Raw genomic sequence first — 26,364 nt, forward strand, 5'->3', positions numbered from 1 at the left:
AAATATTATCAAGGAAACAGACAGTTGGGTTTGTTTGACGATCATTCCAGAGTGAGAGGTTGAGACTGTGTGGTTGCCTGGTGTTGGCTGAAGGTTATGGTGACTGTCTTGAGGTCTTCAGGGTCTTGAGTTTGAGCCCCTGTCGGGCCGTTGAAATAACACCAGGTCGGTTGACTTCGCCTGCTATTATGCGAGGTCGGCAAAATTAGTATCAACTTTCTGATACTGGTCAGGTCATCTTACTGGTATCAACTGGTCATCTTATTTATCAACTTACTGGCATCAACTCATGTCAGGTCAGCCCAGATTAGATCTGTGACTTGCTTCAGGTATCATGTAAACCTGTACTAACCTGTTCCATGGTCTGGTTGTCGGCGACTAAACCGTCTCCCCCAGCCATGGTGAGGAGGGTGTTCGGATATGGACACCCAGCAGGATTAAAAACAAAACCTCTCAAAGGGTGGGGGAGCTCCTTGTGACGTCCTCCTTGTGATAACACCCATCTAGTGCCCAACTGTGTCTGCGGACGTCCTCCTGCAGTTGGGTTACGTCTTATGAGGAGGTTGGTGGCAGGATTTGCACTCGGCCACCGAAAAACCCTTCATTCCGCAAAACACAAAAACGAAAATAAATCTGAAAACCCACTCCGTGGGAGTACCTCCTGTGGAGCTTCCCTTCGCAGGGCAGCTCACTGGATGACGGGATTGGGGCAAAGCCTTCGGAACCCCCAATCTTTGATGATAGGAGGGAAACCACGGGGTGACATTCCCGGGTCAGATTGCGGGAGAGCGTGTCGGAGTGGTGCTGTGTCGTCCACCAGACGGCGGTCTCCTTGGGTTAACCTGAGGCGGTCCCTTCGGGTGGGTGACTGGAATGTCCTATCCCTAAGAGAGGATGATCACCTGTCTCTGTTATCATCTGAGCTCAAGCGTTCGGACATCGGTATTGCTGACGTTCGGAGACCGGATTGCGGCGAGATAATGGTGGGTGGTTACACCTACTATTGGTCTGGTCGCTCTGATGGTTACCATACCCAAGGAGTTGCTGCAGCTGTGTCCAATAAGATGACTCCAATGATAATTGAGGTAACACCGGTCAAAAAGCGTATTATGAGACTAAGGATTCGTCACTCCTTCGGTGTCATTTCCCTGGTCTCTGTTTATGCTCCAACTGAGGCGAGTGACCTCACCGTGAAGGACGCATTCGACACCACGCTCGAGTCTGTGGTTGATCAGTACCCCAGGCGAGATACATTTCCAGTCTTGGGGGATTTCAATGCATCGACTGGAACTGATCGGGATGGTTACGAGGTGTGTGTTGGTCCCCATGGGTCAGGAACTATGAACCAGAATAGCACTAAGTTCCTTAACTTTGCAAGAAGTCATGGACTTAGGGTGGCTGGTTCATGGTTTCAGCGCCCACAAGCTCATCGCTGGACTTGGTATTCCAACGCTGGCAGTGTGGCAAAGGAGATTGACCATGTCCTCGTTGATGGTGGCTGGAGGATGATCCAGAACTGCAGGGTCTACCGGAGTGTTCAGTTCCTCAATACTGACCACGGGCTTGTTGTAACAACTCTGAAGTTGCACCTTAAATCCAGGAGAATGATAGCATCCCAGCCTTGACTGGATGTTGGAAAGCTCAAGGATGAGAGGGTAGCTGAGGAGCTTGCGAACAAGCTAAGTGGAGATTTGGGGGGTCTGGGTGCTTTGGGAGGTCCTGAAGAGTTGTGGAGTGCTTTCAAGACCACTGTCCTTGATGTTTTCGGTGGATGTCTTGGAACCCACCGTCGGGCAAAGAAGAATTTTGTCTCTCAAGGGACACTGGATACCATTGACCAGAGTCACAGGGCCAGGCTGAATGGCAGAGCTGAGCTGTTCAGGGAGCTGAGGCGTAAAACTGTACGTGCACAAAGGGTGGACAAGGAGGCCTATGTGCGAGGAATCTGTGAGGGGGTAGAGCATCACCTGTGATCAAGTGATTCTTGTCCTGCTTACAGGGGAATTCGCGCATTGCGTTCATCCAAGCCCATCCCTCGGTGTACTGCAGTGAGAGCAGAGGGTGGTAGGCTCTTGACAGAGGAGTCCAAAGTGAAGGCTCGCTGGGCCGGTTACTTTGAGCGGTTGTCCCAGGCTGATCCCCCAGCTGTCGAGTTGGACATCAGGGGTGTTACAATCACTGTTGCTGACCCTCCAATCAACTGTGGTCCACCTTCGCTTGTGGAAACACAGGCTGCGGTGAACCGGTTGAAATGGGGTAAATCTCCAGGGATCTGTGGCATCCATGCTGAACTTCTCAAGGCTGGTGGAAATGCTGCACTCGTGTCGTTGCACGCAGATCTGTGCTCTGCCTGGAACACAGGCATCATCCCAACTGAATGGAAGAGGGGCCTTGTTGTCCCTCTCCGGAAAGGGAAGGGTGATCGCCAAGACTGCAACAACTACCGAGGGGGGAACGCTGCTCTCAGTGCCGGGCAAGGTCTTTGCTCGGATAATTATTGAGAGGGTTCGCCACCATCTGCTTGAGCACCAGTGTCCAGAGCAGTCAGGCTTTACACCAAAGAGGTCAACGATTGACCGTATTCTTGCTCTTCGGGTTCTCACCGAACGCAGTCGACAGTTTTGGCAGGGGCTGCTTGCAGCCTATGCTGATCTCTGTAAAGCGTTCGATTCAGTGAATCGGGATGCCCTCTGGAGGATTCTTAGCCTTCGTGGGGTGCCACCAAAACAGATCGATCTGATGTCTGAACTCTACTCTGGTACTGAGAGTGCTGTGAGATGTGGTGGTACCATCTCTGACTTATTTCCAGTTGTTCCTGGAGTTCGTCAGGGGTGTGTATTGACCCCCACACTTTTCAGCACTTGTATGGACTGGATTATAGGGAGGATGTCGGAGACATCAAGCTGCGGTGCATCGTTTAGAATGTCAAGATCTCTGACCTTGATTTCGCTGATGATGCAGTCATCTTTGCGGAGACTTTAGACATCCTTTTGGGGCCCTCGAGGTGCTGAATGAGGAGTCGGAGCCGCTGGGATTACGGGTTTCCTGGGTCAAAACTAAGATCCAGGCTTTCAATGACATCTTGGATGCTGCTCTCCTGTCTGTGCCTGTTTGTGGTGAGGATGTTGATGTCGTGGAGAGATTCACTTACCTCGGCAGTGATATTCATGTCTCTGCTGACTGTGAGTCAGAGGTCAATAGACGTCTGGGTCGGGCCTGGGGAGTCATGGATTCACTGGATCATGGGGTGTGGCGCTGCCGGTACATGTGCGGGAGGACGAAAGTCCGAGTCAGGTCCTTGGTGCTTCCAGTCTTGCTCTATGGATGTGAGACTTGGGACTCTGACCAAGGATCTGAAACGGAGACAATTCCTTTGGTGCCAGGTCTCTTCGGAGAATCCTTGGCTATCGCTGGTCGGACTTTGTGTCCAAGGAGCGGTTGCTGAGACTCAAATGAGATTTTTTACCTGCATCGTCCATGAGCGTCAGCTGCGGCTGTATGGACATGTGTCTCGTTTTCCTGACGCTGATCCTGCTGACCAGATTCTCTCAGCGAGGGAGTCTCGTGAGTGGAGGAGGCCAATGGGCCAACTACATGCCTCGTGGTTGCAGCAGGTTGATCGGCAAATCAAGGAGATTGGGATGGGCCAGGCGTCTGCCTGGGGGATGGCCAGACGCAGGTTCCTGGAGTGCCGGCGGAAAGTGGACGCAGCGACACGCTGCTCTGGCGCATCCTCCCATACCTGACCTTACTGGTATCAGGGGCACTGTGGCAGAGCTGCGCTTCCAGAAGATGATGAAACTTCCAGAACAACAACAACACCTGCGAGGTTTGTCAGGATTGAAGGACATGTGAATCAAATTAATCACAAAAGAACTGAATCATTTCCAGATGAAGAGAGAATCAGTGACGCAGCTATTGTCTACCTGGAAGAAGTATGGGGTAATGTACAACACAATGTACAAAAGAGGTTTTCAAAATTATCGGAGGTCATTTATGAGCATGACGAACAATAACGGACCCCAAATACTGCCTTGGATAAATCCAGCCTCCACTGGGAGAGGATTCCATTGATATCAACACCTTGACAGCATGATATGAGGAAGTCCAAAATCCTTCGATGCCACAGGCAGTGCTGGCAAGCAAAGCAGGATGCAAGACTGTGTCCAATGCCAGAGATATTGTTGCGAATCTGGAAACCATGAGCACACAACATTCAGGTCCTAAAGAGCAGTTATATCGGTATGTGTTTCCAGTCAGAGTTCCGCCCCTTTGTTTAATGGGTGATTAATTGTACGTGCGCTGCGGAGTTATTTTCTCGTTAGGATTTTTCTTATATCTACAACAACACACCTTCACCTCGCTCCATCCTGATGCCATTACACCGCGGTGGGCGGAGTTCAAAGAGGTACCTTGCGGCGGCTCTCGACCAATCAGGGAGATGCGAGCGAGTTTGCCGTCGTTCGGCCAATGGGACTCCTTCACTGTTTTGACGGGCGGTCCGCCGTGATGTCACCACGCCCCCAGACCAATCAACGGACTTGGCGCCCCTTTTGGACAGTCACAGAGGCGACGAGCGCATTTGCGCACCAAAACCGTCCAGTGAGGGAGAGCGGGTCGCGAGGGGCGGCTCCTCCCCTCTGGGGAAGGGGGGGGGATAATTGTCGGACGGACGAGAAGGAAGTGTCGGAGCTGGTGTCGAGGCTCGTGTTGGTGGTGCTCGTGGTTGGTAGAAGTGTCGGAGTTCGTGTTTCCTGAGGTGGTGGTCGTGTTGTTGGTCGACCACCCGCTCCCCGGTGTTCTGGCCTGCTGGGCGCTCCTTGGTGGTCGCCGGTCTTCTCCTCCGCGCTTGGCGCAAAGCTGACCGTGTGGGTTCGGGTCCCTCCACGTGGTTCGCAAAGGAGTTCACAGGCCCTTCGACGACCCGAGCCCCGAAAGTGCGATCGACCAGCCGCGCGCTCGCGGCCAGGTAGCCAGCGGTTCTGACTCCCAGCTGAACTATCCTCCTCAGCTGGAGAGCCGAATAAAGACCCGGCAGGGTCCATTTCTTTTTTTGGGTGTGCGTGTCTGTGTGCGGGCCTGTCTTGTCAAGTAGAATTGTTAAGTGCTTCTTGTTGTACATTATTTGCCTTGCTTATTCGGATAACTCTTCCCTTACGTGCTCCCCTCGTCCTATTGTTAATAAATTCCCCTCTTGTTGAATGAACCAGCTCGTCCTTGTCCTTTCTACCATTGGTTTGCCACGGTACGTATTGGGGATTAAGAAGGCCGTTGCTGCCGTAATTGTGCATTTGGACCGACGGACCTCGGTAATGTGGGGGAAAAATTTATATTAATGTATTTTAAATTGTAACAAATGGAGTTTCAGAAATGTAACTTTTATGCTGCAAATTGAATTGGCCGTCATTTCTGGCCAAAAGACTTTTGCCCTAAATGATAAGAAATGTGTTGTTCTGGAGCAGAGTGACCGAGCTGATGAATGAACCTTTGCTTCGAAAATGTACGAAGTGGCTTTTTGTTTAAAGGACACGTCTACAGTCTGGGTGAATATCCCCCAACCTCTCTCTCTCACGAAAGTATAAAATGCTTTGAAATCTAAAATTGTTTTCAGTGCAAGCACGTGAGGAAGTATAGTTTCTTAGTGGCTTGTACTCCTTGGAACTGACCAAGTACCAAGTTAGAATAAAACTCTCTGATGTAATGTAGAAGTGAATTGAATCGGGTTGGTCTAACTGTTTACTAAAGTAAGAATAAATGAAATAGAACCAAATAATATTGCAATCAAATGGGGATTCTTAAGTTCATTGTACAAGGGTGAGAACTGTATGGTGTATAATTAGGAAATAAATTGTTTCACAAGGAAGGACTTGTGTGGACATCAGTTTTATCAGTGTCGATAGGGTTTTTGTAGGATTTTATAATCAAATCGGACAAACGTTAAACTCTGTCTGAAGTCGAATAGGATTCCACAATCGGCCAGTTAGAATCGTTCAGGAGGACAACGATCACAACAAGGTGGGTTTAAAAAATCCACGTCAGTAACCATCCGCTCGGGTCACGCACGGTTCCGGCTCGTTCCGCTCGAGGCCTGCCGAGGGTGTGGTTCCCCGGTAGTTAGACTGCGTGGGTATTTAGGTATATTGAAGTTGGCAATTAACCCTACTCCACGCGGTCGAATTATAATTGGCGATTCATGGTCCTGTAAGGGACCCGTACCTTCGGACTTATCCGTGGGTCACGACCTAAATTCCGGTGTTTTCGGTGGAACCGACTCTACTGCTCCCCCTAGCGGTTGTGCTCGCCGATACCCGGCACCACAACAATATGTCCACGGAAACAGTCCTGACCTCTTCTTAAACATTGAGGGCGTCCATTCTCGAACCACCACGAGAGGAGCAGAAGCATGTCCAAAGTTGAGTAACCGGAATGGAATCAAAACTAATGGGATCAGAGGACAGGTTGTTTGAAAACAGGAAATACTTGACATCAGAGGCAATGATGGATTTCATGACTTTGTTGTTGGAGGTAAGCTCACTGGTCTATGGTTGGTAGGGTCTGTTTTTGCACCTTTGTTGTGGATGGGAGTGATGTTTTCTGACTTACGTGCAGAAGAGAGGAGGCCAAAGGAAGACAGACTGAATATTGGGTGAGAAGAACACGTCGTCCATTTCAACTTATCATGGTAAAACGAGCCGAAACTTACCGAATTCTCTCTTGTACAGCAGGTTTGCGACGTTCCACCCCCTGAGGGAAACCTGTGGCTTGCAGTAATCCCTACAGAATACTACACGAAGGCAAACACACATGTATTAGTGGAGCTGAGGTCCAATTGGGACCCAAGCATGGAATAGAGGAGGGAAGGTTCATCGGAATTATGGCTGTCACAATATTCACTTTTAATAATCCAGATATTGTGATGGTGATGGAGATGATGAAGATGAGGGTGATGGAGATTATGAGGATCGTGGCAATGATGGTGATGAGGATTGTAGGGGTTGGGGGTAAGGGTAGAATATACCTTGAAGCAGATAGAGAAGATATAGTAGTATGATTTGTGTACGAGTAGTTAGCCCGACAGGATGTGATTAAGCAGGGGAGCGTTAGCTTTAGGATTGTCTTGTTTGAATGTGCACCATGTGGGGGATGGTGCGTTGTAATAATTAGTTGGAGATGAAGGTTAAAAAAATTGTCAGTAAAACCTCTTGTATGCCCCACCGGATGAGGCGCCTGAATTGAGGCTGAAGTGAAGACAGAGAAGGGCAGAGCTTGGATCGCCTCCTGATCAGAGTGGAGCTTTTTGTCACCTATCGACGGGCAGAGTTATGAGCGCATCCAGAGGGCTGGAGTTTTTGTTGCCCCGGGAGGGCGCAGTTTTTGACACCTCTCGTGAGAGCCAGAGAGAGTTTTTGGAGTGTCGCTGAGGAGGATTGGGCTTGAACAGAGGAGAGTAGGAATCATCTCAGCGAGACAAGATCCTGTGGCAGAGGTAACAGTTGCCTCTGCCTGTGGTGCCTTCCTGCCTGCCTTGTCATGTTCCGACCTTTGCCCTACTCTGTCGTCTGCTCATGTCGTCGTGCATGCTGCCTGTTCATCATCCCAGAGTCATGCCCGTGTGTTTCTTTGCCTCATCCACCAGCAGAGCTGAGGCCTCCTCCGGGTTTTCTTGTACCCCGACCCTGTCTGTGCTTGAATCCGGTGCGTGACGCCAAAGATTTTATTTCTCAATGTCGTGGATCGGCTTGCTACGCTCGCCTCTCCAAATGTCATTGTAATTCAGCCAGCAACCCCCTTCTTGTAAAACTACCAAAAACACGAATCACTACTCACCTTCACTCTTTCATTCCTCTTTTGTCCCACCTTTGGAATACCCACACTCTCTTCAATCCCATTCTTCCCTCCAGGTCTTCAAAACAGCTGTTCACCACCATCTCTAGCCCATACAAAACCTCGATCTATTTTACCCCCGTTAATCCACCCAAAACCAACCTCCTTCATTCTCCTTGCTTTCCTTTCTGAAAGTCCCTGTGGTGTCCATCTTGTTTACGCTGTATACCCAGCTCCATCCCTCTCCCTTCCACAGAGCTCATGTCTCTTTTCCCCACTCTTTTGTGCTTCCCTCCTCCTGCCCCTCTTGCTTCCCTGTTCCCCTTATGGCACATTCCGTGTGTTAGCTCTCATATGAGACTTGACAGTGTACACAAAAATAAAATGTAAAAAAAAGACCCCAGAGAGCGAGGCGGCCAATGATCGCCTGATGAAGGACATAATTAAATAAGGCTGTTAATTATCTTCAAAAGGGTTGTTTTAATGAACCCAAACACCCAATTTTCACTCCTGCACTCCCTTGGAGTTCCCTTTGTATGTACACAAAGTTTCAGACTGCGAGGTTTCATGGTTTTGGAGGTATGCAGGAGACGCACATACACACACACACACACACACACACACTGACATTAATCAGTGTGGATGGATTCTCTGACCCACCTTTCTTTCCCACCTCAACCCGCCGTAGTCTCCACCGTCGCGATCACCATCCCCTGGTTATTTTGTTATTTTCTGGGTGAATAAACCCGTTGGTTGTAAAATAATAAAGATCCTCGTGTGCTTCTTGCAATTCCCGAGCGCACAAAGCCACCATTGTTCGAGCGCAGTCCAGGGGCGAGAAAGCCAGTTTTGGTCCATCTGTGCAGCCTCGGTCTCAATTGGTGTGAACACGACAATAATAATAATGGTGGTGATGATGATGATGATGATGATGATGATGATGATGATGATGATGATGACTTTAATAGTGAAGTGAAGAACCCACCACCAGTGCTGGTCCTCGTTGAATTGTGGCCCAGAGAATCAGCAAGCACACCTGATGGGTAGTCAGGCAGAACAATTCGATTAAAGTTATTGTTCAAGCAGAATCATTAAAATGTTTGTGTTTGTTTTGCATCGCTTGAAAAGAAGTTAAGAAGTAAAAATTATGATTGTGGAGATGATGATGATCATCATCATCATGGTGATTGGTGATGATGATGATGATGATGTTTTAATAGCGAAGTGAAGAACCCACTACGGGTGTTGTTCTTCTTGGACAGGTATCCCACAGAACCATCAGGCACACATGAGGGGTAGAGTCAGGTGGAACAATTTGATAAAGGATCCATATTGTTCGAGCTGAATCATTAAAATGTTGTTGAATGCAGAATGAGAAGAATTAAACAAGTGAAAGGTTTTATTTCAAAGCTTTCAGCGAATACCGAAGGTACACCTGTGATGTAGAGTAAAATGGTGGGGTACGTACGGGTGCAGGGAGTAGTGATTGAATCGTGTAGCTGATAACCATCCGCACAACGGCTGCACTTGAGACCCTCAACTCCTTCTTTACAATAGCATTGCCCGGTATGTAGGTTGCACATATCGGATCTCGATCCGAACATACTGCAGTCACAAGCTACCGAGGAACACGAAGGCAACACCCTCTAAGGTATTCAAACAAATGCACAATCGACCGGAATTCATTCGACGAGGTCACCCTGTTGGTTGTGTCACTCCTGGGAGCTGTGTCTCTGCCAATGAGGCAATAATTTGAAATTTGGCAAAGATGCCTGTACACACTGGCCTACTCTTTTTAAAAGGGCACAGTGGGACATTTAACACCTACCAGTGAATGCTATCTGAAAGGACACCCGGCTTGACGTCCTGAACGGACTGATGAACTCCCTCCTCCACTCCCTCCTTCACACACAGTCTATAAAAAATATTTAATGGAAGCAACATGTCCGAACTTGGACCTCATATCGATCCCTACTTCCTACCCAATCCTACACTCCCCCCAGTTACCATGCAGATCCCCCATCACTCAAGTACTCACGCTTGCAGGCGTTGTGATGACTCATGTCGTAGTTGAAATCTCGGCAGAATAACAGGGAACAGACCTGGCAGTGTCGTCCGGTCGTATTGTGTCGGCAACCGATGCACCGTCTACCATTGCCAGTGATTCCGTGCCATCCTTGGTCGATTTCGCAGGTGTTTGAGTGATCGTTGCAGCTGCATCCTGCAGGTACACGAGTGGGGAAACAAAACGACAATCACAGAGATTCCCACATCGAATGAGATTCCCCCATCAAACAGTCTCTCCCTTGTGTGCACTCCTCATCATGGAATACAACGAACGATCAACACGGTGCTAAATCAGTGTTCGAGCACACCGACATTCACGTTCCGACGTGGACACAGAAATTGACCGATGAACCGTGTATAATCGAACCTACCGTCTTGAAAACCTCATCAATCAGAAATGGAAAATACATAATTTTAAAACTCAAATCTATTTTACATTGGTGTTTCGTTTCCCTCTTCGATACGCTTACAAGCGAGAGCTGTTTCAACCACATTCAAAGACTTGGGAAGCGAAATAAAGGTTCGAGGCAGGGCTCTTTGTTTCCCTTTGTTTCCATAACTTTGTCGTTTCGTTTCCCTTTGTTTCCCCACTCGAAGGTATTATCTCCAGTCAAAGAGAGTCTAAGGTATTATCTAAGTCTGTCCGTCCCGCGCGATGGGCAAACACTCGTCTAACTTACCAAAAACAGAGACGTTTAGAGTGGCTTTGGTTTCTCCCAGTCTATTCCGAGAGATGCAGACATAAACCCCAGTGTCAGACAAGGAGAGATTTGACAAGACCAGGAAGTTGGACAATCCTGAAGAAAGGTGAGTGGAAAGAGATTTTTCATCATGAAACCACTGTGGGGTAGATGGCCTGGGGTGAGGGTGAAGGGTGGAATACATGTCGAACAAAATTATGAACATATTTATATTTTATACAAACTGTATATATATTTTTGTGTATATATATATATATATATATATATATATATATATATATATATATAAATATATATATATATATATATATATATAATATATATATATATATTTTTGTGTATATATATATATATATATATATATATATATATATATATATATATATATATATATATATATATATATATATATATAAATATATATCAAGCCTGGTGTTGGCGCAGTGGTTCGGGCAGCGGCTTGGGATCCAAAAGGTCCTGAGTTCAAGCCCCGTTGGGCCACTGAATTAATACACCAGGGGGTTGACTCAGCCTGTCATCCTTCCGAGGTCGGCGAAATGAGTACCAGTGTACTGGGCCGGTGTATACCCCGGTTAAAATAGGTGTACCATGTCCCTGTGTCGTAAGAGGCGACCAGGGTTGCGTCAGGAAGGGCATCCGGCGTAAAACATGTGCCAAATCACTATGCGGATCATATGGATGATTCGCTGTGGCGACCCCTAACTGGAGCAGCCGAAAGAAGAAGAAGAAGATATATATATATATATATATATATATATATATATATATATATATATATATATATATATATATATATATATATATACATATATATCATATAAAACCCTTTCTAACCACTGACTGACTCACTGATTCACTCGTTGACTGATATTAAAGATCAGTACCTTCCGGGTGAGGTGGAAAGGTGAAATTTTGCCTGCCGGTGGACATCAATGCCGGTGTACAATAAATGAAAATATAAATAAATGAAAAAAAGAAAGAAAAAAATGCAGGTCAGCAACCTGAGACAATGAGGAAGCACAGTAATTTTGTGTGCCGACGGACATCAAAGCCAGTTTGCTGGAAAAAATAAAAAAATCACAGAACTGTCAGAAAGCATCCGTAAATGAATGAAAATATAAATAAATGAAGAAAATAAATGAAAAAATGCAACAATGGAGGAGGAGGATGAGATTTGGACCACATTCTGTGCAGAGTGTTGGTGCTGCTTAAGCAGTCTCCTTGGCTATTGGGCACAATCCTGGACGGGTCGCCACTCCGACACAGGATACCAGCATGCCGGCATTCATTTTGCCGACCTTGGACGGATGATTGGCCGACCTAACCCCACCTGGCATTAATTCAACAGTTGAGCAGGATTTGAGCTCAGGACCCTCGGATCCAAAGCTCGCCACCCCAACCATTAAGCCAACACCAGGCATAAAACAATGAGGAAGCATGGTAATTTTGTGTGCCAACAGACATCGAAGCTGGTACACTGGAAAAGATCACAGAACTGTTGGAAAGCATCCATAAATGAAAATATGAGGAAATGAAAATAAATAATTCCGGTTCTGTTGTCTTTCTGTTCTGGGTTTGGAGCGTCGGCAGGTCTCTTTCAGGGCTCTCTGATGACGATCTAAAAGTTATATGTCCTGGTCGTTATATGTCCCGTTTTAACTGTTTATTTTCTCACCTACATATAACTGTGTGTTCCTCGTTCGGTTTTGTTTCAAAAATCGTGCTATTTTGTGAGTTTTCGTCGACCTTGTCTTACTGGGTTGCTTGAGGCCTACCCATCCTTCCCCTTGGTGTATGATCCTGTTAATTTGTATTTTCTCCCCATGACCTTCAATTCCTATCTTCCCCACTTTCCCAACGTCCCCCACCCCCCCCCAACAAAACACTCTGTTTCTTGTCTTAAATCCCCCCCCCCAAAAAAACCTACCTTTGTTCTTCTTCTTCTGACTACTCACGAGTCCCGATCCTTCTTCTTCATCTCCTCTTCATCTCCTCCTGCCGGCACATCATCTTTATTCTTCTGAGCTAACCTCTCGATATTACCTTCACGATTTCTTCCTCCAACCTTCCATTCCCGAATCTTACCTGGTCTTCAAAAATAAATCAAAAATCAATAATCTTCCTTGCATCCTTTCGATCTATACACCTCCTGTATAGTCCCTGTAATGTCCATCTTGTATTCCCCATGTTCCCCGCCCCATCCCTCTCCCTTCCACAGATCTACTAATGTCTCTGTTCCCCACTGTTTTGTCCTTCCCACTCCTGCCCCTCTTGTCTCATGCCCCCCTTGCTGGGCGTTGTGTGTTAGCTCTCATACGAGCCTCGACAAGGTGTACAAAAAATAATTAAAAGGAAAAAATAGAAAATAAATGAAAAAAATGCAGGTGAGCAACCCAAAACAATGGAGAAGAACGGTAATTTTGTGTGCCGATGGACATCGAAGCCGATACTCTGGAAAAAAATCACAGAACCTTCGGAAAGCATCCGTAAATTAAAATATAAATACACGTAAATGGGAAAAAAAAATTGAAAAATCAAATGCAAGTGAGTGACCCGAGACAATGTGGAAGTACGGTTGGTATGTTTACACAATGTGTGAGCACACCCCGCTGGTATATACATATATTCGTTATATTTTAATTTTCTCCCACACTCAAAACACGACACAAGACTTCCTCCCACAGTGCTTTGCACATTTTTCTCTGTTCCTCGTTCCCCTTAACTTTATGACGATTATTACATACCAATCCGAGTCTGACTTATCCTTGAATTAACAACACAATCATTGGCTGAATCTTCCCAGAATGCCTCTTGTCCGGTTCATAACTCCTTCATTACTTTGTCCACCCCTCCTAAACCCACCCACACAAACACTGTGACTGTGATCATCAATTCCACACCAACCTTGGCCTTCCCTTTGCTCTGCATTCATACTTCAGCTCTTCTCCCACAGACGACCACCCGGATGTCTTCGAGATCTCCAGCTCTGGGGGATCTAGAGATTGGAACAACAGAAGAAGAAGAAGGGTTCTGCATTCATAACACTGAACAGTTCAAGCTGTATTGAATTGAATGAGTCATGGTGTCACACATCACACTTACACTCAACTTGCAAAGTCCAGTTTGCCCACAGCGTGCCGGTCAGGTGACTCACAATACACATCACGTGACGTCCATCATCCCGACGATTACCCAGGATTCTGACAGTGTTTCTGACCTTGCCCTTCAAAACTACTTGATGGGTCTTCCCATCTGGGAATACAGCAAGTAAGTGGAAACCAAAATAAGGAAATGAGACATTATGGCAACCACCAGAAATTAACGAAATCCAAGATCAACCAACAGGGAAATGAATAGCTTACAAAGAAGCTTCTCGTCTTTCAGCCAAAAGATCATTCCTGCTGGACGGCCTAGATTACTTGTGCACAAAAGTTCGATCGATTCGTTTTCCCCGATTGGCTTCTCAGGGCCACTCACGACTGGCTGACTTGGAGGGACTATGCAAGTGTTCGAGGATGAAAGAGTTTGGAGCAGATGTTGAACATAGGAAAGGTTGGTGGGGAAAAAAAGAGCAAGGTAAATAACAAGGAAAGAGTTTTCTAAACGGTAACTATATGTTCAGCGATTCAGACACAAAAACATTTTGATACAATGATGGAACAACAGAGCTTGTCATTTTGGAATAGCATCACAACAATAGCAAGCAATTAAGTGCATTCGTAAACGAGGCAACGACGTGCTGATTGTTATCCCTCAAGGACCTGCACATCAGCACTCGATGCCTCCTGCATCAGAAACATACAGTGCAGGACTCAGTCACCAATAAAACAACAAAAAGAGCAATCAGAGATAGCAGACCCTTTCCAAGATCTTGTTTGGTGTGGTGCTTGTGTATGTTGTATGGTGTTTGTGTGCTGGTGTGTTACGTCATAGAAAAGAGACATCACTGGAATTGCTACTTTATAACTGCTGGCAGTGATGATCGGTTACCAAGACATCCCGTTTCGATGCAACCCCGCTTTGATCAGACGACCCTGAGTAATCAGAAGGAACGGTGAAACAGAAAAAAGCAAAGATGAAGTCATCAGGAGGAACGTGGATAGGATTCGGGATTATGCTGATACTTCTCCACCTTATACCCATCCAGTTGCAGCCAACTGAACTTCATTCAAAAATAAAAAAATTAAAAAGAACCCAGATCAACAAAATTTAAAAACATTTTCAGAAGGAACACAATGTGTCGGATTATAATTCAAACAGAATTCGGAGCGTCATTGTTATTCTTGAGAACAATACCAGTGGCATCGGAAAGGTCCAGGAGCACGGTATGTGCCATGTGGCAAACTTTCGAGAAGGGACGTCACGCGGCTTGTGGAAAATGTCAGACGATAAAGGTTGTTACTTCAGGTGAGGGAACCGTGTTTTGAGGTGAACATCATTCACAGCAATCCCATAAGTTATATTATATTTCAGGAATAGCCGATGCTGCACAAGTGTGTGTGTGTTTGTGTGTGTGTGTGTGTGTGTGTGTGTGTGTGTGTGTGTGTGTGTGTGTGTGTGTGTGTGTGTGTGTGTGTGTGTGTGTGTGTGTGTGTTCTGTAAGACATTCATACCCCAAACATTGACACGTGTATCACCGGTGAGCGGAGTTTCCCTCCTATAATCTGTGCAGGTGTAAATCCCATCATCCTCCTCTTTAAGGCTGTGGATTGAAATGATGGATCGATGTGGCTGCCATGACACCAACTGTATTCGTGGATCGCTTGTCACTGGGGGATTAAAGAGGTGAGGTTAACGGCATAAAAAAATCATCTTATTTAGTTTGGCTGATCCTGAACTCCCTCATTTTATTCTCTCCTGGCCTCTCTTTAATCGAGTCACCTTTCCCTATTTTAGTCCTCCAGCTTAACACAATAAATCAGAGGTAGCATACTTGTATTTAAGTTATCGAGTATACTTTGAATATCAAACAGAATATGATTTGAGAGTAAAATATCATCCTGCTGTTCTGCAGGTACAGTAGGGTTTGGTATCATGTATTGTTACGAATTTGGAAGTTTACTCAACTCAACATACAGGTCCTATAGAACAGTTATATCGATAAGTATGTGTTGTTTCGTTTGGGTCCCCGTCCCTTGTTTAATGGGTGAATAAATGTACATGCGCTGTGAGTGATTTTGATAGTCAGGGTTTTCTTTTATTTTTACACCACCAACATCATCTACAACAACACCAGCATCATCCTCACCTTCACCTCTCTCTGACCAACGCCATTGCCTACGTGCGTGTCAGCACGTATGTGGGCGGAGCCCAAGCAAGATAATGTTCCCCTGCCTGTTTGGTGGGCGGTCTGCAGCGACGGCCGTCATGCACCCCCCCCCCCACCGGTCCAATCAACGGCATTGGCGCCCGTTTTGGCCAATGACAGGGCGACGAGCGCATTCTGCGCGCCAAAAACCAGCCAATGAGGGAAGACATAGACCACGACACCGAGGTTCGGCTGAGAGAGGGGGAAGAATAAAGGTCCGGCTCCGTTTTTCCGGGAGAGAGAAACTTGGGACGCGAGTGGTGATCACATTCGCCTGACACGAGTGGTGATCACGTTCGCCTGACGCGAGTGGTGATCACGTTCGCCTGACACGAGTGGTGATCACGTTCGCCTGATACGAGTGGTGATCACGTTCGCCTGACACGAGTGGTGATCACGTTCGCCTGACCAAGAGTGGTTATCACGTTCGCCTCACACGTGAAAGGTCCCCGGTGGTGGTTGTTCTTTTGGAAAGCCAGTGTTTCGTCTTGCCAGACTTCGCCCTGCCAGCCTCCGATCGCCGGAAGCCCGGTCGTGTGGACGCCTGGGCTGCTACAGGTTCGAGTCCCGCCACCTCAACGTACCCGCACGAGGCGGACAGATCCGCGTGTAGGCTCTGGTCTTCAGCTCGCCTTTCCCTCTGGGCTGGAGGCCTCAATAAAGGTTGTGGCCACCGGTTCTTGTGTGTGTGTATTTGTGAGCCTGTCTGTAAGTAGGAATTGTATAAGTGCTCTTTGCTGTACATACTGTGACGTCCACGGGACTTGAACAGTCCCGCCAACGTAGAATGAGCCGAAACGATGGAGGCGGTTTATTTATTTATAACCCAAACATGGCGGTTCTAATCGCTCTACCGCAAACGGGACGAGGAAGGTGGCACGAGTCACTTTTCACTGAGTTGATGATGTTTATTTGTTTTTATTATTAACCAGAAATAACAAGACTCGGCAAGAAAAGGGATCCGGGGCGATTCGACGGGATGGTGTGGGATCGGGCGTGGGGAAAAACACAGACAATTCCAATGAATATACAATTCTCAAACCCTCTAAGGCGCCAAGTACACACACACACACTCACACACACACACACACACACACACACACACACACACACACACACACAAAACGTAGCTACTTCTGGTGGTCAGGCTGGACCGTGGTGTGGACGCAACTGTCCCTGGATGAGCGTCGGACGAGCTGGCCTTGCTCTCGTCAGGGGGGCAGGAGAAACCGTGGTGTTGTCGACCTCCTGGTCCTGGCCCAAGTCGGCTCACAGCCGCCAGGGAACCAGTTCTGGCGCCAAATTGCGAGCAGGAGAGGGAGGCAGGTCCGCCCGCCGTTCGACCGCGTACTCCGAGTCAGCAGAACCCCAGAGCCAACCAAGGTGAGGCACGAGGCTCAGCAAGGCTCCAAGACACGATGAAGAACATGATCGAATCAGCACAACAACAAGTACGCTTCCCGCGCAACAGCCTCCACACCAAAAAAACACGATCTTTTTGTCCCGATCTTCTTCCTCTTCCTTTTCGACCCCGAACAGAACCTTTTTATCCTCCCGTCCTCGTCACTTCCAATCGAGCCGTTTTATTGGCCCACCGCCGTCGCCCTCCGCCAATCGTGATCACGGGGCGGAGCCATCCGCAGCCCTGTCCTGTGACGTCACGGCCAGCCTCCAGGGACTACTAAAAGGGGTTTACGCAGACACACTCACCCTATCCCGTGTCCCTATCTAATTACGTGACAATTTTCCCCCTTGAAGAAATGAACATTTACTAGACAACTTATCACCACTGAATTGCTACTTATTACATCGAGATCCTGGTAAACTCGAACAGCATGGCATACCTAATTAAACATCCTAATTACCCTTTGAATGCATACCCCCCCTCAAACGTAACACTGCCCCCTCCTCTGGTACCGCAGCTCCTGCAAGGTATATCACAGGCGCTACCGTACCAGCCTTAACACTTACTGACTCACACCTAATTAACCTAACGAAATAAAGTAGGAGGGGCAATGGGCAGCGAGTCGCAGCTAACTTACCTATCCTGCTTAATGTACTACCCCATTATGGCCTTATCCTCGCCTAAACAATCATTCGTTTTTTTTTTATTTTATTTTATTTTATCACATGAGAGCACTGAGCGAAGTTGCACTCCATCTTCTGGATCATCGCTCTTGCCCAGCACTCTTCCAGTGATCTGGGGAGGGGAAACAAAAGGTTCCACAAAAACACAACACTTATACTTTACATTCCTACTCTAAGCCTTAACGACACTATTCACAGGATATTTACACTTGACCGCCTCCCCCAGTGGATGCTAATAGACCCAGCGTTACCTGGGGAGCCAATTTTCAAATTTGCTTGCCCCAAAATTATGCGGACATCATGCCCTTGCTGCACATGTCAAGTTGTGCGGGATCGAGTGGGACTCATACATCTTCACAACACTCACACCATGGTCATCATCACATTTCTAGGTCATGGTCCTCATTTTAATCATGCAGGCTGAATCCCGTCGTGGCCGTGGGGTGGGTTACCACAAGATGATGGGGGCATCTCAGGTGCAACCATGCCCACAGGTAAGCTTTAGTCCAACCCGGACGTTTCTCCGCCCCGCTCCCTTTGATTCCCTCCCCCCTGGTAGCCATCAGCTCTAATCCCGTACAACACACTGGAAGGGGTCTCACTGGCTCCTCGGGCCTTCCTGGGTCGCCAAGGTCCTACCCGCCTTGGTCGCCCAACCAGACCCTCTCCCAGTTGCCTCCAGACACTGTCACCATTAGCCACCAGGGGTGAATCTCCTTGAAGGGGGTCGCAATTCCCGCTCACCGTGAGCTTCAGCAATCCCTGTGGACAAGCACATCATCCCCACCCACAAAACCCACATGACTCCCCCACCCCATCGGCCTTACATGTGACACCTGCATTTCTAACACTTCGCCGACCATGACCTTCCCTGTTACCACACCCTGTCCAATAAAAAATCAATGTGTGCACCATACATTTCACTTCTTAACTTAAAACAACTCACACAGCACTTCTCACCCGATCCACGCACCAGCCATTGGACAGCCACTTGTGCCCGCTTTGTTACCAATTACCCACTGTCCCGATTGTCACTCTAAAACCCAGCAGAACTTACAAACCCATGCCAATTTTCCCACAATTCATTTTTTTTCCACCAAAGGAGGGCACTTCGCCACAATCTCAGCAGCCGAGCATGGCCGTATATGCTCAGCCCAATCTAGTCTCCCCGACCCCCGACAGTGATCTCCGGACCCGACCTATGAAAGGGCATCTCGGATAGACCTGGCGGTTCAGCAGGAGGATTCACCCTCTCCGAGTCTAAAAGTCTATTGGAGGGTCCCTCCATCGCCGGGTACCGGCAATGTCGTTGCATGTGTCCTCTTCGCCCGCACCGGAAACAACTCCCCATAAAAGGCCCCCGTGAGTATCGGTGAAATGTCTCTTCCGGTTCCGGACCCCCTCGGCCATAATCGAATTGCTCTATTGGCTGGGCTGGACCCCGCCGCTTTGCTGCACTAACTACCGGATTACCCTTTATCAAACTCGACAGTTTCTGGCAATTTTCCTGAAACATTTGGGTAATGCCAATTTCTCCCAGCCCCTCTCCTTGATCCTGGATCTCCGCCTGTCGGACCGTCACCGATGGCCTCTCGGGCACCCGACCCGGCCGCCTCCACGAGGCCAGCCTGGCTGCGCACTCAGCCGCTCGGTGAACGGTGGGTGGATCCTGTAGCTCCACTTGCGCTCGGACCTCAGGGTCAGGAAGAGCAGCTAAAAAATTCTCGAGTGCCAGTCTGTCCCATGCCTCCACTGTAAGGTCCCGATACGCGATCCTGACTGATTGGTAAATGTCCTGTGCCAGCTCCTGCATTGTCTCACCCGGCTTTAATCTGCGGTGCTGGAGCTGGGCCCGCACCAGATCACAGTTTGCCGCGAACCCAAACCGACGGCTCAACGCCTCGCAAATGTGGGAGCTGGTCAACATCCCCGCCGCGATCACGTTTAACACATCTGCGGCTGGTCCCCGCAACGTTGCCACCAAATTCCCTGTACTTTCCTGCTCATTCCACCCGTTTAGTCGGGAAATGCACTCAAATTGCGTCAGAAAAGCTTCAACGCTCCCTGACCCGTCGAAATTTACCAGGGGGATCACTTTTACGGTGGCCCGCTTCTCAGTTTCTCCCTTGTCCGAATCCAGCCCAGGGATCAAACACCCTTGTGGCTGCGTATCCAATTTCGGAGCCCACTGTGGCCAAAGATGTTTTGTGGTGAGGGTCTCATGGGTCAATTTTGCCTCCTGTTCCAAACGTTGAATGGACCGATTCACCTCTTCCCGCAGGATCTTCTGGGCCCGCACAACCTCCTCCAAGGCTCCGTCGCGAGTTTGTAGTTGCTCCTCAACCAACCCGGACACTCTACTTACAAAAGACGGCTCTACCAGGCCTTTATCCAAGTCTTCATCTTGGCTCATAATTTTATCTTGTTCGTCCAAACGAGCCTCCAATCCTTTTACCTCCTCCGCCAAATTCATCCCTTGCTTCCTCAGCTCTCCCCACTCTTCTATTTGCAGCTGCATACGAGCATCCACACAGGCACGATGACGTTCCAGGCTTTCATCCACTTTATCAACCCGAATGTTCGTTGCATCAATTTTATCTACCAATTTTTTCCGTATATTTTCCCCCTCCAATGTAATTTCCACCTTTGTTTCCTCCAATCTATCCTCGAATTTACTTTGTATTTCCCCCAATTGAACATCCACACACTCCTGCATCTCAGTTTTCATTTTCTCCATCTTTTCCCCCAATTCATCCCTCATTAAATCAATCCGTGCACCCAACTGTTCCCCCATTACCCCCAATCGATCCGCCATCTCTGCCCCCTGTGCCGTCATTTCTGCCCTCTGTGTCACGAATTGATTTTCCATTTGTGCCGTCATTTCTGCCCTCCGTGTCACGAATTGATTTTCCATTTGTGCCGTCATTTCTGCCCTCTGTGTCACGAATTGATTTTCCATTTGTGCCGTCATTTCTGCCCCCTGTGCCGTCATTTCTGCCCTCTGTGTCACGAATTGATTTTCCATTTGTGCCGTCATTTCTGCCCTCTGTGTCACGAATTGATTTTCCATTTGTGCCGTCATTTCCGCTATTAAACGTTCCAACAGTGTCTGGATCGTCATCACACCGGTTTCCAGCGCTGCCGGCCCCGTTACGGGCGATGAAGCACGGTCCACGCTCGGAATGGGGGAGGTTCCAACCCTACCCCCGTCTCTCCCTTCTTTCCCCGACTCGCTGCCAGACACGTGACCTTCCTCCTCAAACATCTGCACATCCGCCATGGTGCAGAAGTCCCGTTTGCCGCCAATTTATTTAAATTTGAAAAATCCCGCCAAAATTTTCCCGCGCTCGCGCGCTTTTCTGTAATGATTTTATATTCCAATTCGTGGCGAGATTTTAATCTTGGCATATTCTCCCGATACCAAATATAATTTAGAGGGGTTCGAACATCCAACACCCTGACACCAATGTGACATCCACGGGACTTGAACAGTCCCGCCAACGTAGAATGAGCCGAAACGATGGAGGCGGTTTATTTATTTATAACCCAAACATGGCGGTTCTAATCGCTCTACCGCAAACGGGACGAGGAAGGTGGCACGAGTCACTTTTCACTGAGTTGATGATGTTTATTTGTTTTTATTATTAACCAGAAATAACAAGACTCGGCAAGAAAAGGGATCCGGGGCGATTCGACGGGATGGTGTGGGATCGGGCGTGGGGAAAAACACAGACAATTCCAATGAATATACAATTCTCAACCCTCTAAGGCGCCAAGTACACACACACACACACACACACACACACACACACACACACACACACACACACACACACACACACACACACACACACACACACAAAACGTAGCTACTTCTGGTGGTCAGGCTGGACCGTGGTGTGGACGCAACTGTCCCTGGATGAGCGTCGGACGAGCTGGCCTTGCTCTCGTCGGGGGGGGGGGGGCAGGAGAAACCGTGGTGTTGTCGACCTCCTGGTCCTGGCCCAAGTCCGCTCACAGCCGCCAGGGAACCAGTTCTGGCGCCAAATTGCGAGCAGGAGAGGGAGGCAGGTCCGCCCGCCGTTCGACCCCGTACTCCGAGTCAGCAGAACCCCAGAGCCAACCAAGGTGAGGCACGAGGCTCAGCAAGGCTCCAAGACACGATGAAGAACACGATCGAATCAGCACAACAACAAGTACGCTTCCCGCGCAACAGCCTCCACACCAAAAAAACACGATCTTTTTGTCCCGATCTTCTTCCTCTTCCTTTTCGACCCCGAACAGAACCTTTTTAGCCTCCCGTCCTCGTCACTTCCAATCGAGCCGTTTTATTGGCCCACCGCCGTCGCCCTCCGCCAATCGTGAACACGGGGCGGAGCCATCCGCAGCCCTGTCCTGTGACGTCACGGCCAGCCTCCAGGGACTACGAAAAGGGGTTTACGCAGACACACTTACCCTATCCCGTGTCCCTATCTAATTACGTGACAATTATCATTTCCCCCTTGAAGAAATGAACATTTACTAGACAACTTATCACCACTGAATTGCTACTTATTACATCGAGATCCTGGTAAACTCGAACAGCATGGCATACCTAATTAAACATCCTAATTACCCTTTGAATGCATACCCCCCCCCTCAAACGTACAAATACTTACATCTCATTAGTCGTGATAACTGCTTCTTGCGTGCTTTTCCCTTTCCCCATTAAAATAAATACATTTGTTAAATGTATCAGTTCGTTGCTGTGTTCCTTCCATTGGCTTAGCATGACGTGTGTTGGTGAATTACAAAGGCTGTTGCCACTGTAAATGTACATTTGGACCGACGGAACTTCGGCAACCCTCCGCTCGGGTTGCGTACGGGCCGGGCACGCTTACGGCCGGACTAGTACGAGGGCCGTCGAGGGTGTGAATACTCGGTAACTCGCCACGTGGAGCTCTAGGTATTTTGAAGATTGGCAAAATAACCCTGGACCACGTGGTGGAATTATTGACGATTTGCGGTCCGGCAAGGGACCCGTACCCTCAGAGTTTTCTGAAAGGTACGATCTAGATTCCGGGTGTTCGGTAGAGTCGACCCTACTGCTCCACCTCGCAGTTGTGCTCGCAGCCGATACCCAGACCGCAACAGTATTACACAGACCCATTGAGTCAGAAGTTAGATGGTGACCTTCAGGCGTGTAACACTCACTTGTCAAACTGACACAGGGCTTCGTCTTCCCATTATGGTGGAAAAGGCTCCAAAGATACCAGAATACCTTTCACAAAGATTAGACCCTGTGTGCTGGTACCCTGACAAAATTCTAAATTCCTAAGGCTCAGATTGGGTTGCTTTGGCCTCCTCGTTTTGTAAAGTGTTTTGAGATATTTAATGTAAACACGCCGATGCCAGGAGATTTGACAGCAGGTTAAAATGCCCTCCGAAGGAGGACACACTCAATGATGCAATCAAAAAACGGGGTCCGGCACACGAGGACGACAGATCGGCCCTCGCTCAATTCAGTTCATCGAAGCGAAGTTCCCCAGACCAGTTACGTCGTGGTTTGCTGTTATAGTTTGAGCTCACCTGGAACGACGTCCTGCAGAACTTGTGGGGTGGTGCCTCGTCCGTCCGTCTGTCCATCTATAAACACTTGCAACTTCTTCTCTGAAACTACACAAACGATTTCGATGAAACTTGACTGCAACTTTCATCACCCATGATGTGCCAAAGTTTGTTCACGGAATTTAAAAAATTGCTCCATTTTATATTCCTGTTTTGTCAATTTTTCTTTCCTCAACCGTATCCTGCTGTCTTGAATCAATTAATTATTTCCCCAAGTTCAGTCGGGCCTCCGGTTCTGGTGATAGTCGAGTGTGCTTCCACTCCGTCTTTGTTTTTTTTGGCCTCGTTTTGGCTCCTTTTATTCCATGTGTTGTTACTTATGATCCTTCAGCTCAATCCATTTCCCCTCATCCCTCAAGGCTGTGTGCACACAACCAAAATTTTCCCTTCACGTCCATTCGTGGTGTTAAACCCCTCCATGTCAGTTCCATCCAACCCTCACCCCCCCTACCCCTCCAATCTGCTCCCCCTGGTCCTGCTCTGACCGACGCCTTCAAACAACTTGAATTCTCCACCTGGAAGGCAAATGCAACCGAAGATCATTCCACAAAGTCCGCAACAAGAGTGAATCTACTCTCAGGAGAGCCAGTAAATAACATCTGTCCAATCTCAACAATGAGCTTTCAAACTTGTCTCTATCCTCTTAAACCTGTTGGCACCTTGGAAGTCTGTCTCTGGTGTACACTCCCCTTCCATCCCTTCCATCATTTCCAATAGCACCATAGTCGACTCTACTGGTGAGAAGGCCGAATGCCTCAATTCTGTGTTTGCTTCAAAATTTTGTGTCCCAACCTCTTTTTTTTTGTTCTCTCTCTCTCTCTCTCTCTCTCTCTCTCTCTCTCTCTCTCTCTCTCTCTCTCTCTCTCTCTCTCTCTCTCTCTCTCTCTCTCTCTCTCTCTCTCTCTCTCTCTCTCTCTCTCTCTCTCTCTCTCTCTCTCTCTCTCTCTCTCTCTCTCTCTCTCTCTCTCTCTCTCTCTCTCTACCACCTTTCCCAATCGTTCCCAATTGTTCCTGGAGTCTGTATCTTTTGCATCTGAGAAGAGTAAAATGTTTCTGACAAACCCAGACTTTGATCTGCAACTGGACTTTTGGACAAGCATCAGCTCATGTGCCTTAAAAATCTGCTCTGCTGCACTTGCACTCCCTTCTCTCTACCCTTTTCACCCTATCATTTGCCATAGGCCATCCTTCCATCTCCTAGGAAATCAGCCAACATCACCGCACTGCATAAAAAGTGCAATAATGGATGCCCTTAACTACAGACCAATTATCTTACTTCCAATCATAAGCAAGGTCATGGAATCCATCATCGCAGTTGATGTGAAATCATTCCTTTTCTCCAACAACCTCATCTCAGATCATCAATTCGGATTCAGACCAGGTTACTCCACCTTGGACGTGCTCACCCAACAATGGATGGAGGGTCTCAATGTCAGATATGAGATCAGCGCCGTCTTTCTGGACGGATCTCGAGCTTTCGATACAGTCTGGCATTATGCCCTGCTCTCCAAACTCTCCAACTATGGAATCCAAGGCCAACTCCAGTCTTGGATTGATGACTTGCTCTACTCTCATAGCCAATGTGTCGCTCTCAATGGAACTCTATCTTCTCCTCTCCCTGTCACGGGTGGAGTGCCGCAAGGCAGTGTTCTTGGCCCAATCCTATTCCTATTCTTCATCAATGACCTCTGACTCTGGAAAATCCTCTTTATCATTTTAATGATGGCTCCACCCTCAGCCGTGACATCCCTCATCCTTCAGCCAAGCAGACAGCAGCCTCTTCACTCTCTTCAGACCTTCACAAAAATCACAATCTTGGAATGTCTTTATTACCCTGAGAAATCCCACACATTCACTCTCTCTCTCTCTTCCACAAATCGACTTTCTGAACAATCCTCTCAAAGAGGTTCGGTCACTCAAACTCTTGGGTCTCACTCTCAGTCATGATCTCTCTTGGGCAAGCCACATTTCAAAGTTGGCCTCCAAAGCCAGACATCCAAAAAATCCGACCGGCCATTGTCCGTCGTGCAAAGTCCTTCCTTGACACACCTGAATTCCTATCCAACGACAAATCTTTCATCCGCAACTCGATGGAGTACTGCTCTCCCCTCTGGGCTTACTCCCCTGCCTCACACCTTGCTCAGCTCGACGCCATGGAAACCAAGGCCTTCAATATCATCGCAATCTCTCGCGACGAAGGTGAGTCTATAGGTCGATCAAGTTGCCATCGCAGATAGGTCAGTGCTCTGTTTGTCTTCTACCGCCTCCTTTCTCGTCTTGCACACTCTGCCCCCTCTCTCTCTCTCTCTGTGGATTTAGCCCCCCCCCTTCCAGGTATCTGCAGGGCTCAAACGCTCCAACATGCTCACCTCTACTCATTTATTCTTTCTTTTTCTCTCACCTGTGGAAGCACCTTCCACACTCTCTTCGATCTCATTCTTCCCACCAGGTCTTCAAGACAGCTGTTCACCACCATCTCAAGTCACCCCCCATATGCAAAGCCACGATCTTTTCTGCACCCGTTAAAAACACTCCCCCACACCTCCCAAAATTTGGCTTGTTTACCCATATTGTCCACACCTTGCGTTCTCCCCTACACCTCATCGTTACCTGCATCGCTTGTTTGTCCGTCTCCCTCGATGTTCTCCCTCCACCCTAATGATGGCATTCTCCTTTCTCCTGCTGTTTCTTTTGTTATGTTGTGTCCTGATCTGTTATGTGTTCCAGCTCTTCACGGGTCATGACTGT

General features: G+C 48.0%; 2 protein-coding genes across 7 annotated transcripts in view; both read right to left on the reverse strand.

Moving 5' to 3' along the window:
• The window catches only part of LOC147007367 (cell adhesion molecule 3-like), a 46,710-nt gene that overhangs the window by 15,437 nt on the left and 4,909 nt on the right, over nucleotides 1-26,364 (reverse strand). The window lies entirely within an intron of this gene.
• LOC147007368 (netrin-1-like) overlaps nucleotides 1-26,364 on the reverse strand; it is a 42,245-nt gene that overhangs the window by 2,218 nt on the left and 13,663 nt on the right. For 3 of the 6 annotated variants that reach the window (XM_085867254.1, XM_085867256.1, XM_085867253.1), the window contains 9 exons: nucleotides 15,227-15,382; nucleotides 13,976-14,110; nucleotides 13,716-13,865; nucleotides 13,518-13,608; nucleotides 10,572-10,747; nucleotides 9,863-10,045; nucleotides 9,293-9,442; nucleotides 8,810-8,860; nucleotides 6,704-6,784 (listed from right to left, as the gene is read on the reverse strand). In XM_085867254.1, coding sequence (XP_085723380.1) covers nucleotides 6,704-6,784; nucleotides 8,810-8,860; nucleotides 9,293-9,442; nucleotides 9,863-10,045; nucleotides 10,572-10,747; nucleotides 13,518-13,608; nucleotides 13,716-13,865; nucleotides 13,976-14,110; nucleotides 15,227-15,382 — 1,173 coding nt within the window. Of the gene's footprint in view, nucleotides 1-6,703; nucleotides 6,785-8,484; nucleotides 8,683-8,809; nucleotides 8,861-9,292; nucleotides 9,443-9,862; nucleotides 10,046-10,571; nucleotides 10,748-13,517; nucleotides 13,609-13,715; nucleotides 13,866-13,975; nucleotides 14,111-15,226; nucleotides 15,383-26,364 lie in introns of those variants that run through there. The other 3 variants (XM_085867258.1, XM_085867257.1, XM_085867255.1) reach the window with 3 other exon arrangements.

Source organism: Eptatretus burgeri, unplaced genomic scaffold (genome assembly GCF_056783735.1).
Source record: "Eptatretus burgeri isolate ZD-2024b unplaced genomic scaffold, Ebu_testis_v1 Ebu_testis_scaffold_247, whole genome shotgun sequence".
Taxonomy (NCBI): Eukaryota; Metazoa; Chordata; class Myxini; order Myxiniformes; family Myxinidae; genus Eptatretus; species Eptatretus burgeri.